The sequence below is a fragment of the Branchiostoma floridae genome, chromosome 11 (assembly GCF_000003815.2).
Source record: "Branchiostoma floridae strain S238N-H82 chromosome 11, Bfl_VNyyK, whole genome shotgun sequence".
NCBI lineage: Eukaryota > Metazoa > Chordata > Leptocardii > Amphioxiformes > Branchiostomatidae > Branchiostoma > Branchiostoma floridae.
The window spans coordinates 4,667,998-4,686,846 of record NC_049989.1 but is presented as its reverse complement, the minus strand read 5'-3'; the positions used below and the strand labels follow the sequence as shown (position 1 = coordinate 4,686,846).

At 41.7% G+C, this 18,849-nt stretch overlaps 1 protein-coding gene across 3 annotated transcripts in view; it reads left to right on the top strand.

Annotated features, from left to right (window-relative positions):
* Positions 1 to 18,849, top strand: part of LOC118426751 (lysine-specific demethylase 2B-like) — a 65,506-nt gene that overhangs the window by 40,695 nt on the left and 5,962 nt on the right. For all 3 annotated transcript variants that reach the window (XM_035836308.1, XM_035836307.1, XM_035836306.1), the window contains exons 6-18: positions 6,348 to 6,454; positions 9,485 to 9,578; positions 10,844 to 10,997; positions 11,641 to 11,756; positions 13,722 to 13,800; positions 14,304 to 14,953; positions 15,462 to 15,554; positions 15,869 to 16,084; positions 16,514 to 16,720; positions 17,072 to 17,155; positions 17,539 to 17,583; positions 17,785 to 17,844; positions 18,248 to 18,630. In XM_035836308.1, the coding sequence (XP_035692201.1) occupies positions 6,348 to 6,454; positions 9,485 to 9,578; positions 10,844 to 10,997; positions 11,641 to 11,756; positions 13,722 to 13,800; positions 14,304 to 14,953; positions 15,462 to 15,554; positions 15,869 to 16,084; positions 16,514 to 16,720; positions 17,072 to 17,155; positions 17,539 to 17,583; positions 17,785 to 17,844; positions 18,248 to 18,630 (2,288 nt within the window). The remainder of the gene's footprint in view (positions 1 to 6,347; positions 6,455 to 9,484; positions 9,579 to 10,843; positions 10,998 to 11,640; positions 11,757 to 13,721; positions 13,801 to 14,303; positions 14,954 to 15,461; positions 15,555 to 15,868; positions 16,085 to 16,513; positions 16,721 to 17,071; positions 17,156 to 17,538; positions 17,584 to 17,784; positions 17,845 to 18,247; positions 18,631 to 18,849) is intronic.

Sequence of the window (18,849 nt, the reverse complement as noted above, 5' to 3'; positions counted from 1 at the left end):
CTTGAACCGTTGACTGCTGAGAGACACAATCTGTTCCTGTAGAGGAAACGGCAGTTAAAATAGTTCATTTCCTAAGTTTCAAGAAAATTGTCAAGTTTAGGATCATCACCCGAGTTTCAAGGAGATACAACTTTGCCTCCGATATGCCTATATATTGATGTGTTGATATACATGTAAACTTGTTAAGATTGCATAGCATATTCAAAAATCAAACATGCGTACAGAACAGAGAAGATTCAGTTTCTTATTATAAAACGTATCCTTCCTTTCATACCCATTACAACAATGCTACCATTAGAAGTACGAATCGATTACGGCATCACAATATGGATCGGCCATTTATCGTCCTTGATTGTTGTGACTCCGTAGTAGAGGCTCTAGTGTCCCAGAATCCAGACTAGGGTCGGCGTCCTTACTTAGCATTTCATGGCCGGGATTTGTGGACATCCTTACGTCACAATACGTCAATAGTCTGCACAAGTGCACAGTGCACTACCTGGTTGTGGCGGCAGAGGGCTCTCATTTCTGGTGCATTGTATGGCATTGACCAGCGGATCACCAGTACAAACAGGAAGCGGTCGATAATTCTACACGTTTAAAACTTGTCTGCTGAACCGTGAAACCACCAGGACCAAACGATTCGCTTTAGTCAGGAATAATGTGTTCCAAGTAGTATTTTATTTGTCTATCGATTAGATTACTTTCGCACCTTAATCACTACCAATAAAGTATCACAGATAAAAGTATTTCACCTCACTTTCCCATTTCGTCAGCGAAGGCTAGACATCAGGTGAGTAATGTATTACACCAATTGAATTAAACAACTGGAAAACGTCCATAACAGATTCAGACGTTTCAAACAGCACCGCCTGTCTTTCACTGGTGAACTGGTGATCTGTCGTTTTGTTCCTGACTTTCTTGTTGCAGTGAAAAATGCGTCTCGAATTGTACTTAACGGCGCTGTATTACTGGATTAAGGTTCTTAATTCTGACGTATTCCTCGGGCCAGGTCAGGGTGTATTTATAAACATTACTAGGTGGACAGGGCTGGTGATTACATGTACGTACAGATGTGACGTGGTGTTGGCGCATCGGGCATACAGAATTAGAAGAGCAACACTAGTCACTACCGGACTGGCTACGCTGGCTAATTATAGGGAAAATAATTTGCCATGGGAGTTTTGCTACCAGAGGAGTTGGTCGGCCGCGCAGAGAACCTAAGCGTGGACTGACTTCCCTGGACAATTTTCTGATTTTTTCCCCCCGAATTCTACGCTCCCCGTACTCCCGTAGGAAGGCCTGGTTGAGGCTAGAGAAACACCACTTCGAGTAGCAGCGGAGTCAATAATAGAGGTCGTTTCAGGAGATCCGTTTCCCAGGCTGAGCGGTATCAGGCGGGATCTACGGTCATCACGCGAAGAACATCAGACTGGTCCAGTACGTCAAACAGGGTTCCGCTGGTTGGGAAAAGCGATTTTTAGACCAACCCAGCTCCATGCTCTCTACCTCATACCATTGTGTAGAATCCTTCCCGTTTCCCCATTGATGAAATGATATATTTTGCATCCTCTTTTAGATTATCTCGGAGTCTCTAAAATACGTGGAACACATTCTCATGCTTCTCATTCGCTACTTCATGTTGGTGTGCTTTGTATCCACTGGCGCTGAATATCTATCTAGAACTACCGTAAAAAAGTGGATCTTTTCATCAGCCTCTACAATATCATCATAATACCACCGAGGAGCGCTATTTTACACAAACTCAGTGAATTTTACAATTTATATTGTATAAACTTTATGCGGAAATTTCTGATTTTTTGGATACCAATGAATCATTAATTGTTTTGCTTATTTCGGACGCGTTCCGTGCAATGCAGTGAAGGTTGCAACAAGACACAAGAAGGCACAAAAGCGCTATTACGTCAGAGGAACAAAATGTCCACATGCTGTCCACAACAGTACTTTGTCACAAACTAAGCCCACAACAGTACTGTGAAGCATGAAGAGAAAGCCTGAAATGAACCCTTCACGCCAACTCGTCAAGAGCGCCAGAGAACACTCCTTCCCGCCCGACCTGCCAGCCGGCCGAGCTGCCATGATGGATGGCAGAATCCTTGCACGCGATTGGCTGCCGTCGCAAGCGTTACCATGACAACCACGTGCAAGCCGTCTGCATTTGATCCTGAGCACTCCAGACGTTTACTTATCGGCGGTGCATGTCGGGCGGGGAACGTCCACTATCCAGTACTTCTGGGTCGATGCGTTGCAATGTTTTGAGGTTCACTGCTATTGTCCCCAGCCTGTAATGATCTGTCCCCCGCAATTAAAAGGCCAACTGTACAAGAAGCATGGCAGCTGGCGACGATATTAAGTACGGAATATATTACATAAAAGTGGCCGCCCGCTGTAATCTCCAAGCAGATCCTACAATGGCATAAGATAGTACCAAACTGGCCAAGAAGTTTAGTCAGCCAAGAGGTGTCCATTTGCCCCGGTAGCAAAACACACTCCTAAGCCGGCTTCACTCCTCTGGCAGCTTTTGATACTATCTTATGCTACCGTAGGATCTGCTTGGAGATTAGCCCGCTGTTCCTCTCGTCAGAACCCATCGCCGAAGCTCTACACAAACCGCACCCGATACTTATTCCTGTCGCTACAATTGTTGAATAATAGATAGGGAAGATAACTCTGATTTTCCTGGCCGAAGATTGTAATAAGATCGGATTTTGATACGGTGTTGGACGGAGTGCATTAAGCTTATTTCAGATATCGATTTCTTGTGGTAGGCCGTCTGTCAATATTATACGTTGGCCGATTGCAGTGTATAACATGTTTATACAAAAAGCAAGGTTAAACTTTAAGAAAATGGAGGAAAGAAATAACAAAGAAGTCAAAAACATGAGAGAATCGAGAAATAGGGAAATACCTTTATAATCAAGGACTTTATAAAGTTCAGTGTATACGCTTTCATATCCGAAAATGTATTTTTTTTATTTGTCCCAACGATCATTTAGACAGCATTTACGACCCAATATCATTAGAATTCGAAGAAGCACTATTTTTCTGTCTTGAACGGTTTAAGCCGTAATCAGGTACTTTCTTCGGCATCATGCTGGAATTTTTACTCCAAATTCTAAATGGCAAATAGGCAAACGCCAAAAGAGACTACAAGAAAAAGAACATTGTTTGATGTTATCTTTGGTATCCTTTGATTATAACTGTTAGATGAAATAAATGAATATACAAGTCATAGAGGTAAAGTTTTATTCGGAAACCAACGTCTGGTATCTAAACCCAGTAGATTGCCAGGTATTTTTGGAAAGCAAACCCCATGAAAAGTAGCTACTGACTAATCTTACTGAATCTCACATTTGCCTGAAGGTCGGTACTACCCATGTGTGTCGTTAGTTCTTAACAGTATGGTTCTTCAGGGAAGGTGATAGTATATCTATGTTACTGCTGGGGAAAAACAGTCTCCTATGATAGCATATGATATGTGGTACGTCAAGAACTATCGTTGGTGTAGTCATCCGTATCACCTCATGGACATTTATCTAAAAGTCCTGTAAAGAAAAGATGGAGATGGTTAAAAGAAGACTGTAACATTTTTTTCTTTGTTGTTTTTTCTTCTTTACGTCATAGTTAAGTGTAGCTAAAGTACCATTGCGCTTAACTCTAGATTACTAGAAATCGTATCCTTGCCGTTGCTCTGACGAACCGCTGCTTGAAATGCAACAGAAATATGTTATTTGTGGAAAATTGATGTGCAGTATGTAATTCGCAGGTCGAAAATGCATGGTCGTGTTTCAATCTTCAGAAACTGTTCTGCTTGTGTACCTGATTCTGATGACTTGTGCGATGTATGGTGGTCCGTTCGAATTGTGTGTTTTACAATTAGCTAAGAAATGATCGCAGAATTAAGTTTTCATGATGTCCATGTACCACGGTAGTGTGTCTTGTGAGATACCTGGTGCAGAGCTCAGCTCAAAAATCGATTTTTCTCTCGGCTACGTAACCCCGAGAGCGTCTCAGTTGTGGAATACTCGGATACATTACTTTCACTGTAAATTAAGCCACTTAATCACTCACCTTTAGTTTCTAAAGGCTATTTAACACAATGGGGGATCGCTGACACAAGTCCAAACGGCAAGACGTTGTTGCCACCAAACGTGTAATATTTCCGAACGTTCCATCAAAGTGCAGATAGCAAATGTCCTGGTTAATATGTACCGCTCATGTGAGGCAATTTCACGGTGTGTTGATATAAGGAACGCTTATCTTCCATGCGTGCCTCCACGTAAAGACGACATCATTTATTGTGAAACAAACACGTCACGTGAAATGTTGCGGTCTTTCAATCAATCGATTCGACGTAATCTGGAGGAATGAAACTGACGATTTGTTCACAGTTGCGGGATACATTCGCGCCGTTTTGTATTGTTTTTCTGATTATTATTCTATTATTTCAGACATATTTCAGACCGGAACTGTTCTGGACTATTAGCGACTATATGGTAGTACCATTTTGTCCCCCAGACTGGCTCTTATCCAACCATATCACGGCCCAGTCCAACCTCCGGCTATGAATTCTAGCGCTCTCCATTGGCCTTGAAAGCCGGAGTCGTCCATTATATCTGCTCCGCTGAAATCATCACCGGAAAGAAAACGTTTTGTGCATCAGAAGTGGATAGCGTGCTTTCCTTGTTGAATCTATAGGGTGCACTCTCAGGCTGGTCAGATCTGTATTTTTTCTGGAGTGATGACCACCGTTTCACTTGACTCGATGCCACCCTACATAGAAATATCTTGTAAAACAGTGTATACTGTATAGAACGGCTTCCTGCATAAAGCCGTAGCTTTCTCCCCTGAGCCCTTCTCTTTTAGTCTTTGAAACAGGTAAGTCATATTCGCGGTGACAGGAAGAGGAGACAGACGGCAATGGTGCTTCATTCAAAGTGACATGGTAACAGCATGCTCAGGCAGGCACGAACGCCATCACAATGTGCGATGATCTGCTTCGACACATAATGTTTATTTCATATACCTGATGATGTTGTTTTTCGTACAACATTGTCAACAAAAATACATCTCTGAACAACGTTACCTTCCGTAAGAATTGTAGTATTTACACCGTGTCCATGAGGGTAAACGTTTCGATTCTAATAAAGCGTGCAGTTTGATTACATCATCGAGCACTTTCCTTCGCCTTGCGGATTCCAAGACTTACGGAGGAAGTTGAACCTTTACATATTAGTAGCTATTTTAGATGAAGTAAGTTACCACATTCTTATATCAATTTAATGTACTTGGCACCGCTTTATCAGCATAACCTGTACTTAGTTTGTAAGAGCATAAACGTAAAATTTCTTTCATTCGTTGTTTTTAATAAAACGTTGCCCATTGATGCTATAGTAAAATGTCGATTGGCGATGGATCCCAATTTTCCATATATGTCGCTATGGGCCAGATCCGAAGCGGATAAAACGTTGTCGTCAGTGTGCATTTCTATACAAGATGAAAATGAAAAGCACAACGTAAATGACGGCTGTGGTGTGCCCTGTATGTCTACAATTATACTTTTGGAATTTGGAATGTCTAGAACCCTATGGTGAATGTGTCTAATTAAGAGTGGCCCCGTGGTCATTACAACGTGGGTTAGAGCCAGCTGAACCATATCCCAACACGTGTTACTATATATGGTACGTTTTGTGGGTAACCCAGTAAGACTTAGGACCATGCACAGTTTGCGCTAATGACTATTCCCGTATAAAATACATGGGGAATCGACATTTGAACCCATTTCGGTTGAACGGAGTCACGACAATCGACATTTCAAATGTCGATTTCTTCCGCGCCACTCATCGCTGATCAATGCTCTTTACATACATACTGGCACACAAGTCACATATATTCTAGTTTGTGTAGGTTCTATGTGGACACTTTGCACCATCACAATTACAACATACCCAATGGTATTATTATGGCAGGCGGTGGCTTTAGATGTCTTACCAGAAAGCAGTACACATGATTTCAATAGAATGTAGAGCAAGTATGGGTAAAACGACAATTTGTTGTGCATGTCTTAGAAAATTACTTTCACCAATGCGTTTACGATTTGATGTGAGTTACTTTCATATCCATTCATATGTATCAAACATTATCTATAGATTCGCTGGTATATCCAGATGTCAGTTGGTTATTTTCAGCCCCGTTTGCCGTCAAAAAATACTATGGATTTGTTACGTCAATGTGCCAACATCTGCACATAAACTTCCACCAAGAACCGTTAATTTTGTTAGTTTGTTTCTTTGTTTGTTTACCGTCTGTACTTCCTGTGTTTTCTGCAGGTCCGTCAGATCGACTGGGTGGACACCGCCTGGCCGCCTCACCTCAAGGACAAACAGACGGAGTCCACCAACGCCATCGCGGACATGAAGTACCCAAAGGTTCAGAAGTACGTAACGTGTAGGCCACGGGATCAAGACCACACGAGAATTGGGAAAAGATGTGGTTTAGGCAAATGTTTCGGTGTTCCGCCGAGTTAGTCCGGAACACAAGGTTATAAAAACAATGTTTTGCAAATGTGTAATGAAGATTTAGACAAACAGACGGAGTCCACCAACGTCATAGCGGACATGAAGTACCTAAAGGATCCTAAAGGTTCAGAAGTACGTAACGTGTAGGCCACGGACTCAAGACTACATGAGAATGGTTTGGACAGGCATATCACGGCCCAGTTCAACCTCCGGCTATGAATGACTACATGAGGACAGGTGGTTTAGGCAAAGTTTCGCCGAGTTGGTGCAAAACACAATACAATGTTTTGTCGAGGTGTAATGAAGATTTATTAAGAAAGGTAAGTGGCAATGTGTGTGGCAGCCGTTGGCATCTGGTTGCATCAAGCGTTGGTACCCACTTAGACTGTGTGTGGGGTGCTACCTTCTGACGATCATTACACAAAGTAGTATGAAATCCGCTCGCTATTTCCTTTCGGTAAGATTATAAAGACCGTGGTTCCCAATGAACTACGTATAAAGGGAAACATTGCCACGTCAGCCCTTTTTAGTGGACGGGAATCACGGTCAAATAAACATGCCTCCCGACTTATGATCACAGCGCCGGCCCAGTGATGTGTAGACATTACCTCACATGACCTCCAGGTATTCCAGACTTAAGACCGGTTTGGGTCCGATAAGAATCGTAATCACCGTACCACATAGCAAAATCACTACTGAATTATTTATTCGGCTTCATCGTTAATATTGGGACGGTTGTGCATATATATGTACTGCCTTACACGATCATAAGGTAGGTGTCTGCAGCGTTGTTGTGTGTGAACCCCCCTCCCTGCCTATTCGTCCGGTGCAAAATTTCTGTGTGTAAAACAATATGTCAACAACTAATAATATCTGAAGGCAGCAACGGAATTTGCAATGGAATACAATTTCGGGGAGAATTTAATCCAGTTGTAGAGATTGTATTACTTTTATCTAAATATTGTTTTCTGGATGTCTAACCTTCATCAACGTACCTAACAAACAATATCTGAACAAGATAATTGAAGAAAAAAGCCATGCATCATTACACTACATCATCTTCGAATGGTCGCAGAAGATTACTAGATATCTGAAACCATACAAACGGTAGTAATGGCAAAGTTCAAATCATGTTTGTTTATATGAAGACCGTTACGTAAATGTCCCTTTGAGTTCCTGGCTTTTCGGGCGTAAATCGTGTCTCAGATCAACGGACAAGTAGATTCCAGGAACCGGATCCGTTCGTTGCTCATTTCTTCTCTCGTTCCGCATTTTCAAATCCATCATTTGAAATATCTACGTCGTATTTATCTGTTGCCAGAAAGTCACAAAATGAATCGAGCGTATATTTTTTCAAACGGGCCTGAAAATCAACACCATAACATTGGACGGGCTCGGGGGCCTGCGAACATCTCAAAAGTAAAAGATCGCATGGTGATCGAGTGACCACCGGGCATATTTCTGCTGAAAGATGTCTTTTACAACTCACAGACTCGTCGGCTGATACATAAATATTTCTCCTGTGCGACGGGCGGAAGGGAAGATCGTGACATTTTTCTGACTGACCCGTTTTTTCCTCCCCGTTTTTTCTGGCTGGCGACCAATTCAAGTTGGCTCCACCGCGCAGGACGCCCCCATTTCTCAAACAGTTAAATGACCAAACTCCCTATCACCTCATCCATCTTCGCTCCGCAGACAGACATCGTCTGCACATAATCCACAGTCTACTTGTTTACCTCCGGCCAACGCACACGACCCAGTTTCAAAGAGGTAATAAATTCATGGCGCCAGTTTCCAAGATGGTGCCGTTAGACCGTGACACAGACGAGCATTTTAAAGCTTACGGACCTTGCGAGGTCTGTTATCCCTTCTTCCAGCAGACCATTTTTTTACATCGTTTAGATGTAGAGTCGATTCCGAGTCACCGAGAGGGTTTTGAAATAATATTTGTAATAAGTTTGAACTATTCTAAGCAAAAGAATATTTCAGTCACTGAAGTTCTAAATTGTTCAAACAATTGAAAATGAAAGTTTGAACAGGTTTGAACCTATCTATATATGTTGGAAACATTGGTAAATTAATGGTACAAATATCTCTTTATTTAGAACAAGTTAGAAACATCTATGTGTTTTTGTTATTGTTGGAACATGTGATCATATGTTCCAACAATTTGCGTCATTTTTTTTCTCCATAAAAACTTTTATTACCCCAATAAACAAAGCTGCTAAGATGGGCCTTTTGTTTGGGTCTTCTATCTTTAGATTTTCTTTAGTAGACACTAGTGGCTCTTTTGTGAAAAGCTGTCAGACAGACACAATTTCCTGTACTTGGCAGGGATGTGTGAATTGCCCTCTTCCCAGCCCACTGACCCAGTTTCATCATTTTGTTTCACTGTTCGAACATATGATCACATGTGATCACAAATGATGAATCTATGTTGGAACAGTTTAGAAACTAACAGAAATAATGGATTTGATGTTAGAAATGTTTCTAACATGTATGAACACTATAGAAAATATTTAGGACATCACACAGATGTTATAAATAGTTCTTAACAGTTACTTATCACATTTAGAATGTTATAAAGATTTTCAAAATGTTGGAACAAAAGGCAAGAAAGACCCTCTTGGTAATGTGGAATCGACTCTACAATCTACAAGGTGACACCTAACACACAATATGATTTGACAACCAGTGCAAAGAGCTTTAGAAGACTTTGGAAGCCTCAGCGATTTTAAATGAACATAGATAAAAGTATATCTTTGAAGACACTTCTAGTGTCTTACAAATACCTTGAGTGCCGTTTTGAGTGCCCATTTTGGAGCATATTTGCATGTTGTGTCTTTTTTAATGTTTTCTTTTATGTCAACTGTCAAGGAACGTATTGAAGTCTGTACATACAGATGATCACATTGCATCTGTTGATTGTATAATTGTGTCTTCTTCAGGTACTGTCTGATGAGTGTGAAAGGTTGTTACACCGACTTCCATGTGGACTTTGGAGGGACATCTGTGTGGTACCACATACTGCATGGAGGAAAGGTAGGGGCAAATCGGGATGTGGTGTAACTACTTTCTTTGTATAGTATTGCATAGCCAGTAAACCACCTTCTGGCATGACAAGTATGGTTTGTACTGAAGAGCACAAGCTGCATATCCAGACAGATTTATTTGATCCACTCACACTGGAATGGACCTCTACGGGTTTTTTTTTACGTGTGTGGTAGGTTCTTTAATGTGCTCGAGGTGTGGCTCTGCTCAAACATTTAATGTCCTATCGGGGGGACGTTTCTAGCCACCGCTGTAGGTACCAGAACTCATTAAGGTGAGGAAATTGTAAATTTTTACCTGTCAGCAATTCAAACTCAAGGCCATTGTGCTCTACTTTTACCAATGTATGGAACATGAAAGAACAATCTTTCCCCTTAGTAGTAAAATTGTGAAGGTTTGCCCCACGCAGCCTGTGCCATGTTGCCTGACAGATTGTGCAGCCGAAGTCCTGACCATGGGGCAATACAAACAGGCACTGACCAATGAGGCGTAGGACAACCACTGACAGACAACGAACACAAAATGGTGTAGATGAAATCCAGACTGTGGTTCAGCAAATTTTCAGTTTGTTTCACCACTGATTAAGATTAATCACTGAGAGTTACAGGGCAATATGGCAACACAGTCATTTGTAATCATTAAAACCATACATATGATAGTTGCTGGCGCAGCTAAAGAAAATGGCTTCCTACATCACCAATTTTGAAACTTCAATAGTAAAACACTTAAATTTAACTCTATTGTATGTGATGTAGTCAGAACTGACCAAAAGGCCACTTGGGACAATTAAAGTCTAACTTATGTAGACAGCTTGTCAGACCTATATGGACAGTGTCAATGGGAAAAGTTATCCAAGGGACCATTAAAAAGTGGTCACATTGTCCAGGTGGTTGTCATGCAGAGTTGGCCACTTGTAAGTTGTACATGTGTAAGAAAGGAGTAGAAATAGAAAGAAACAATATCCTGACCCCTAGGATTCGAACTCGCCCTGAATCCAGGCCGCCAGACCACAAACTGAGCAACGCAAACCATAGTCTGTGTAACGCAAACTCCGCTATCCGGAGCTTGTAGACTCCTCCCCGCGCGGCAGTATGACGGGCCTGAGAAGCGCGGTTAAATCAGGCTACGCAAACCACTATGCCCAAAGGCTCAAAGCCGTTTTACCTGGTTGGTTTGTAGGTGCTTAAACCTCACTGTAACACATGTTTGACTAGTAAAGACTTTAGTACAACAAACACCTGTCCTTGCCTGCCCAGGTGTTCTGGCTGATCCCCCCTACTCCTGAGAACCTGGAGCTGTATGAGAAGTGGGTCCTGTCGGGGAAGCAGGGGGACCTGTTCTTCGGGGACATGGTGAAGAACTGTGCCAGGATTAGACTGGAGGAGGGCTACACCTTCTTCATACCTACAGGTCAGGAGACGAATATCATCTTTTTTTGTATCATTCTAACTGTATCAATTGTCAACTTAAAAAAAAAAGAAGTCTAATACCAGAAGTCAAAGACCTCACACCTCCCTGAAATGTTTTGAGTAAAAAATGTATTTTGTCATTTCTCAATGCCTTAGTACACCTGCTTCATACCTACAGATGAGGAGACAGACGAATATCACCCTTTTCTATCATTTCAACTATATCGTCTCTTGTAAAGTGCAAAATCAAACGCGTCCTTAAAACATTTCCTGTTTTTTGTTCTGAATTTCTCAATGCCAAACCTTATCATGTGCAACGACAGCTGATGTCCCAAGTTGGGTGTTAGAAATTGAAAAGCTGTCTCTCTTGTCAGAAAGGGTTTGGTGTCAATCTGTAATATTGCAATACCTGAAAAACTGCTAGGGGCCCCAAATTGCCTGGTTTCCTTGGTACTTAATAATAAATAATAACTACCAACTTGCCAAAATTCAGACAAATGGATGGACATGATCTTGAGTTCTGGATAAGAAAATAGAACAAGAACAATACCTCCAGTTGCAGCTTCTCAGGACTAATGATTATAAAATGTACGTTACTCTCTCAGTCTGACATAAAAACAAAATTCCTCCTCCCCTCTCTCCAGGCTGGATCCATGCTGTGTATACTCCTAAAGACTCGCTGGTGTTTGGAGGAAACTTTCTGCACAGCTTCAGCATCCCTGCACAGTTCCGAGTCTGGGACATCGAGGACAGAACGCACGTAAGTTGTGATCAAGAAGGCTATGTAACATGCTTGTTCTGATGAACTCCGATGGAATACTAAATCCCATAGCCAATAGATATATCCTGCACATGAACACACTCTCACATTGCTAATATTGCCGTGCTATCATTTGCTGAACTGCTTAAAGACCAATTCTGACTGTCTATCACAATTGGCACTTTAACCAGTGAAAGAATGGCAGTTAGCAATTCAACCAATGAAAGAAACGTGTGTCTGTCAGAAGTTTGCAATGTTATGTCTTTATTTTGCATGCCCACATTTTAATGGAGGTGGGTGGGGCTATGGGATCATTCTATTGAAATGGACAGTCAGGATCGGTCTTTTGTTGCAATGGCATCCTTTGTTGCAATACTGATAATCATCACTAGAGGTCCTTGTTACGTGGTGCTAGGAATGTCTGAAGGCATGTGAAGAGGGGGAACAGTTTGTTACCTTACCTGTCCCACAATTCCTTCTTGACAACATGGAGGCAGAAATTCCCTGGTTTAGGTGGGTGGCCCTGCCAGGCCCGATGACGGCCTCTCTCAGCAGTCAAGGTACTGTCTGAGACTGAGGACTTAGTCTGGAATTTTAGACTTTATTTCTTGTCTTCAAATTATCATTCCAACACTGGGCAAGGCATTTCTTGCTAATTTAAGATGTATGTTTTAAGACATTTTAAGACATAGTGTTAAGTTCGTATTTCATTCTTGGTTTTACTTTTACAATGTTGGAAATGTTGTGCCAAAGAGAAGCACATGGTTGAAAACCTCGTTGGTTTAACACAGAAATTGCTATCGTCATGTGTAGTATGTTTTGTGTGTCTGAATGAAACATGTATATCTTGTATGAGTAGTTATGAATAGTAAATATCCAGCAAGTCACTTGCATTCAGGGATGCTCTGTTGAACAATTTCATGCACCATTAAGTAATGTTCAGTGTTAAAAGCATTACGGACTACTATTTACTGATGTGCATAGAAAAAGAAGACTTCCCCGACTAAAACAGTCAAAACATACTCCAGAATATAAGTGTTGAAGAATTTATACATACAGATCTAAATATTTCTCTAGTATCTCTACAATGAAACCGTTTCAATTCTGTTGGTGACCTATATTGTGCATGCCGCAGTCCTTTGTTATGTAACAAAGGTATGAGTGCGTGATGTCATAGCAGGTCAGTTTGGGTCATGGGAACACACCCAGCTGTACTGTGTCGTTAGATGGGGGTGGGGGACTGTGGTAAGACTTACTCTCTTATAGGACTTACAAACTGTGGTGTAGTTTTAAAGGACTTGTTCTGTACATGTGTGTTGTAAGCTTTTCCACAGATATTAATGTTACAAATTTGTATGTTTTGTATTTGTACTGGAACCATAAACATAAACATTATAGCCTGAAATGTCTAAAAATAGCACCACAGCTCTCCAGGAAGTGTTGTGCACATAAAACGTCAACACTATTTGGGCCAGGTATAGGTACATAGTTAGCCTTGCCTGCTTATACATTGTAGTACAGTATTACTGCTTTTGACCCCACTAGCTTGATACACCTGATCCCCTCGATCTCGGACGTTAAGCAAGCAACGTACAGTGTGTTTATTACTTGGATGGGAGACCACCAAGGACGACCAGATGCTGTAGCCTGACCAAGACTTTTATGAATTAGTCTTTCGGAAGGGACGTAAAACGGGGGTTTCGTGTTCGAGGAGATGCCTTGAGCACATTAATTCAGCCTCATTACTAAAAAAAAAATTTGGGTACCTACTGGCTGCAAATAATACACCACATGTATTATAACATTGCAGAGCTTTTCTTAATGTATTACCAAAGAAAAGGCAACATCTTCTAACCTGCAGTGTTTTTCCAAAGAATATGGAAAGATTTTTCCGAAGAAGTAGATTGTATATTACAAGCAAGTTTTGTACCTGATGGCGTGTTATTGTTTCTGCACCCTCCCCAGGTGCCCATGAAGTTCCGGTACCCGTTCTATGAAGAGATCCACTGGTACCTGCTGGACCAGTACCTCAGCTGTCTCACAGGTATGGACATGTCTCCTCGGGTGCCATCTTCGGTCCCTATATTCTTCTGTTTTATACTATGAGAGCCTTGACTAACTTGATGGCATTCAGGCTATGTCTAAATGGCTGCACTAACAACTTGTTTTATCCTAATACACAGGTAGCATGTTGGTTGAACAGCTTTTGTATCAGCATGAAACAACACAATTAGATGCACGATTAGAATTTCCATTGCTCCCACCTGTTCACACCTGATCAGTGATGGAAATTTGGGACAATCATTTAGCAGAATCATTAGTAAATAGTGTGGCTCTGCTAGAATAACATCACTGTTTAGGTCTGATTTGGCCAATGGCTTTTGTGTTTGTTTATGTAGCAGTCTGGTGGTAAACCTTTGCACAGAAACCTTTGTCCCTCTGTTTCGTACCATACATTGTTAATAGTTGGGAAGATCAGTTGTTTATTGGTGCCATGAAAGATACTGTGTAGTGCAGTATGAAATTATGTTCGTTAATATTTTTCAGGCAAGTCATATCTGAATAAGGAGATTTTGGATAGAGACGACGAAGATTCACAGGAAGCCACTCAACTCAAGGTCATCCTCGAGTCCAAGGTCACGGAGAACGTCCGGGTGTGTGCCAAGGAGGGAAGAACGACCCCAGTCAAGAAAGAGAAGGACGACTCGGAAGACACTCACGACACAAGGAAACAGCAAAATGGACATCATGTGAACGGGGACAGGGACAAAGGGGAAGAGTCAAAGGTCAATGGTGGGCCAAGGGTCGGCACGAGAACACGGAGGTCACGAGTGAGAGGAATGGAAGACGAGGAGGATGACAGCAAATCCAAGGAGTCGCTCCTGGAGGAGAGATCCGAATCACCAAAGCCAGCCAAGTTTGACAAGAAGTCTGTGAGCCAATCAGATTTCACAAAGACAAAAGACAATCAATCAGAGAATGATGTGGAGGAGAAGGACACAGAGAACAGTAAAACAGAGCATGCTGGGAGTGAGAAAGCGGCAGGGTTGGGGGAGGACCGCCAGTACGTCCACCTGACCAAGTATGAGCTGGAGGGGCTGGGGTACCTGGTGGACAGGCTGGAGAAACAGCCGGCCAACAAGAGGAACGTCCCGGACGCACTGACGGATCCTGACAGTCTGCTGAAGGATGTCAAGGTTGGTGTGACCTTCAACTGTCAAAAATCACTATTTTTGTATACTGAGACCAATCCCATCGCTGCACCCATCTCTATCTGTTGTTACAACTGAGAAATGCAGACATAATATACATGTACAATTGGTCGAACACCTAATTGCTATGCTATCTTGGTTGAACTCCTAATTGTGAAGAAGTCAGGTTTGGTCAAAAGCTTAATCTTGTTTTGTATTGTTTGGATAGATGAGTACAGTCTGATCTTTGCTAAATGTTTATAGAAATGTTACCAAGCAGCTGCAGCTTCAACAAAAGCTGTTAACAAGCAGCATACATGTTTAGAACTGCAAAGCCCTGAATTTAAAGGATGTAAGTAGTTTTTTTTATTACCTTCACCAGGAAGGTTATCTTATTGGGTGGGTGGGTGTGTCTGTTTGTTTGTTTGTTTGAGAACAGCATAACTCAAGATGTTGTGGATGGATCTTTTACTTTTTTGATTGTAATAAAACTGTTTTACTTTCATGACTTCAGACATTGCTGGAGGAACACAAGCCTGACAAGGAGGAGGAGTCTGTCACAGGGAAACCCTCCATCTACTGGCCGCAGTCTGAGAACAGGATTAAGGTGTGCACACCTGTACATTCTTAGTCAGTCTAGGAAAAAAACATGTTTCTAGTGACCTGACTGACCCTGGCAGAAACCTGCCAGCACTAGCCTTTATTTTGAGTTGACCATCGGCAATGGACATAAAATTTTCAATCTAACATCTGAGTAACAAAACTCACAACAGACTTTCTGCATGATTACAATAGAATGTTGAAAATACCAGTGCTGAGTTTCTTTCAAATTCTACATTGTACCTGGGAGTTTCTGATCAGAAATCCTTTAAACACACTGTTTTTCAAAGTGGCGGATGAATGAACTTTCTGTTCCCCTAGCCTGTGAAGAAGAAGACCTACGGTGCCTCCAGCAGTGCCGCCAAACCCAAGATGAAGTCAGCGACAGGAAACATCAGCCGTCGGCGGACCCGGTGTCGGCAGTGCGAGGCCTGCACGCGGGGGGACTGCGGGGAGTGCCACTTCTGTAAGGACATGAAGAAGTATGGCGGCCCCGGACGCATGAAGCAGAGCTGCATCAGGAGAAAGTGTCTGAGGGTAGGTGTGACATACTTTGTGCCAGTGGTTGGCTGTAATTTGATAAATTACAATAAGTAATACCCCAATGTTTCAACACTTCTATGGACTGACACACCCTAACTCTTATGTAGGGGTGTCAGAACATAGGGTTGTCAGAACATGGGGATGTTAGAACATAGGGGTGTCAGGATGTAGGAACATCAGAAACTAAGGGCATCGGAACCTAAGGGGTGTCATAACATAGGGCTTTTTCCTTTGCAATGTAGACTGTACACAATGTTCATAGAAAGTTTGAAGATACGAAACAGTATTATAATGTGAATAAATATATGAAAGAGATGTTTTACTCAGAATCATGTTATAGTATCAATGAGTACAATTGATCATGTTTAATTTGTTATGACTGCATGAGACGAGACATAACAATTCCTCGCATTTCTCTCCCAGCCTGCTCTACCAAACAACGCGTCCTGTAAGGTGTGCGGCTCGGACGATCGTGACGATGAGAGCGACACGACGCTGATGGAGTGTGTGATCTGTGGGGAGATCGTGCACCCCGACTGTCTGCAGTGTGAGGGAGAGGGCGTGGTCAACGATGACCTGCCCAATAGCTGGGAGTGTCCGAAGTGTAGTCTGGAGGGGAAGACTGAAAAGGTTGGTCTACAAATTACAATATGTATGAAACAACTGATATCAAGTAAAGACTACTGTAAATGCAGAAATGTTCACTGTGATTTTTTGTTCGCAGTTTTCGCACAGGCCACTTCACTGCGAACTTAAAACCACCGCGAACATTTTTTTTCATGGCAGTAAGAGACTACAGTGCATGGTGATACCGCAAACTCATAACCACCGCGACCAGTCATGTTTCCCGCTACCATGAAATTGAATCCATGCAAACTTAAATGCATTTACAGTAACCCATTTTCATCTAAGATGTATCAAAGGTTTATGACTTTCTGCATCTATGGTGGTTTCATGGGCTTTTGATGTTTTTCATTTCAGATGATGTGCAGGGTGATGAAGAGACCCCATGCAGCTGAAGGTAGAAGTGCAGATGGTGACAGTCCAACTGGCAAAAAGAGAAAGGTAGATATTCATGTTCCTTTCTCTTGATTCTTTTACAGGAACTCCAGAATCACAAGCTAAAAGTCTTGTTTCTAAATCATGATATGGAAGCAAGTTGTTGTAATTTTTCCATAATCAAAGTTATAGTGTGATGTCTAATAAAGTTTTACAATACAAATCTTAAAATAAGAAGATTCCTTATTGATGCAACAAAAAGTACAACTGCAAACTACAAAATAGAAATAGAAAATATATTTTACGTCCAGGTAGGATGTAATTTTGCATTGTTTGATTTGTCCCGTCGAAATATATAATCATGCCACCAAGAATCTTGCAGTATGTTGCAAAGAAATTGTGTGTGATTTTGCAATGTTGGAACTAATAACTAATCATGATAATTTCAGGAATCAAGTACGAGTAGTGAAGTGTCAGATGACTCACCAAAGAAGGTAAACAGGGTTGTGATGAATTGTGATTCATTTTGTGTAATTTTAATTTTTCAAAAATGTCTTGTATCAATATTGATATGGCTTAAGTGCTGCATCACATGGTCAATCCAATCCAATTTGAATACATCAATCTGCTATAGGTGAAGGACTTAGAGTTTTATGTCTCTGACAGACTGTTGTGTTTTTTTCCCTGAACTTAAGGGAAGCACAGCTGAGGAAATCAAGCACCCAGGGAAGAGAGCAAGGAGCAACGAATCACTGGTTAGCTTTCTTGTACAAGTACAGAAGCTTGTCTTCTTAAACTTTAACACACTGAAGTAGCTGTTTGGCTACAAACTCTCTATTGGTTGCAGGGTTAGGCAACAAGGGGAAGGTCAAATAGAGTATAGAGAGGCATTATTTAGTAATTTATCAATCTTTCTTTTAGTTCTCCCTTAAACTGAACCCAATAACCAATACAAATTTAGTGCCAAACAGCTATCTTACCACATTGAAGGTTACGATTTTACACATGCACCAAGATGATTTATCACAGTTTGAATAACTACACCAGGTATTGTGGTTGACCTTTTCTGCGAATGCATATCAAACAATCATTTTATTCCAGTTAGAGGTATTTGCATAGAATACGTTTTCATTGTTTTGTTTTTCTAATATTTTTCAGCGTTCAGAGAACAACAGAAGTCTGAAGAAGAAACGGCATCATTCCGAGTCTCCCCGACCTGGCACAAGTGACCTTGAAAAGGAGAAACATGGCGGAAACAAGAAAGCCTTTGGAAAGAAACTGTCAGGAGCGGTAAACGGACATAGCCAGCCAATCACACTGGTCAAACGTGGCCCGCCAAACCTACGCCGAAGCCCTCGCGGCCGTAAAGCACGACCCCCCTCCCCAGCGAGACCGCTGAAGTTAGAACAGCGGGTGATACGTCCGCGCCCGATCAGTCCGCCAAACGACAGCATGATATTGAATGATGGCACAAATCATCCGTTGCCACGGAAACTGTGGATGCTGATTTTCCAGAACCTGGCCAACAAGGAACTGTGCAGGTTAGAACCTTGTTGAAAGATTCAGATTCTTCAGTATCTCCAAGCAGTTTCCAGAAGCACTTTAAATTAGTATAATCCAATCAAACATAAAAAAAACCTTTTATTTTGGTATTTTGGGGGTCGTGTTTTGAGTCTCTTTCATCAACAGACTGAATGTTGGCACATGATATCAACCAAAATGTTTCCAAGGACTGCAAAAATTAGTTTTGATGTTGAATC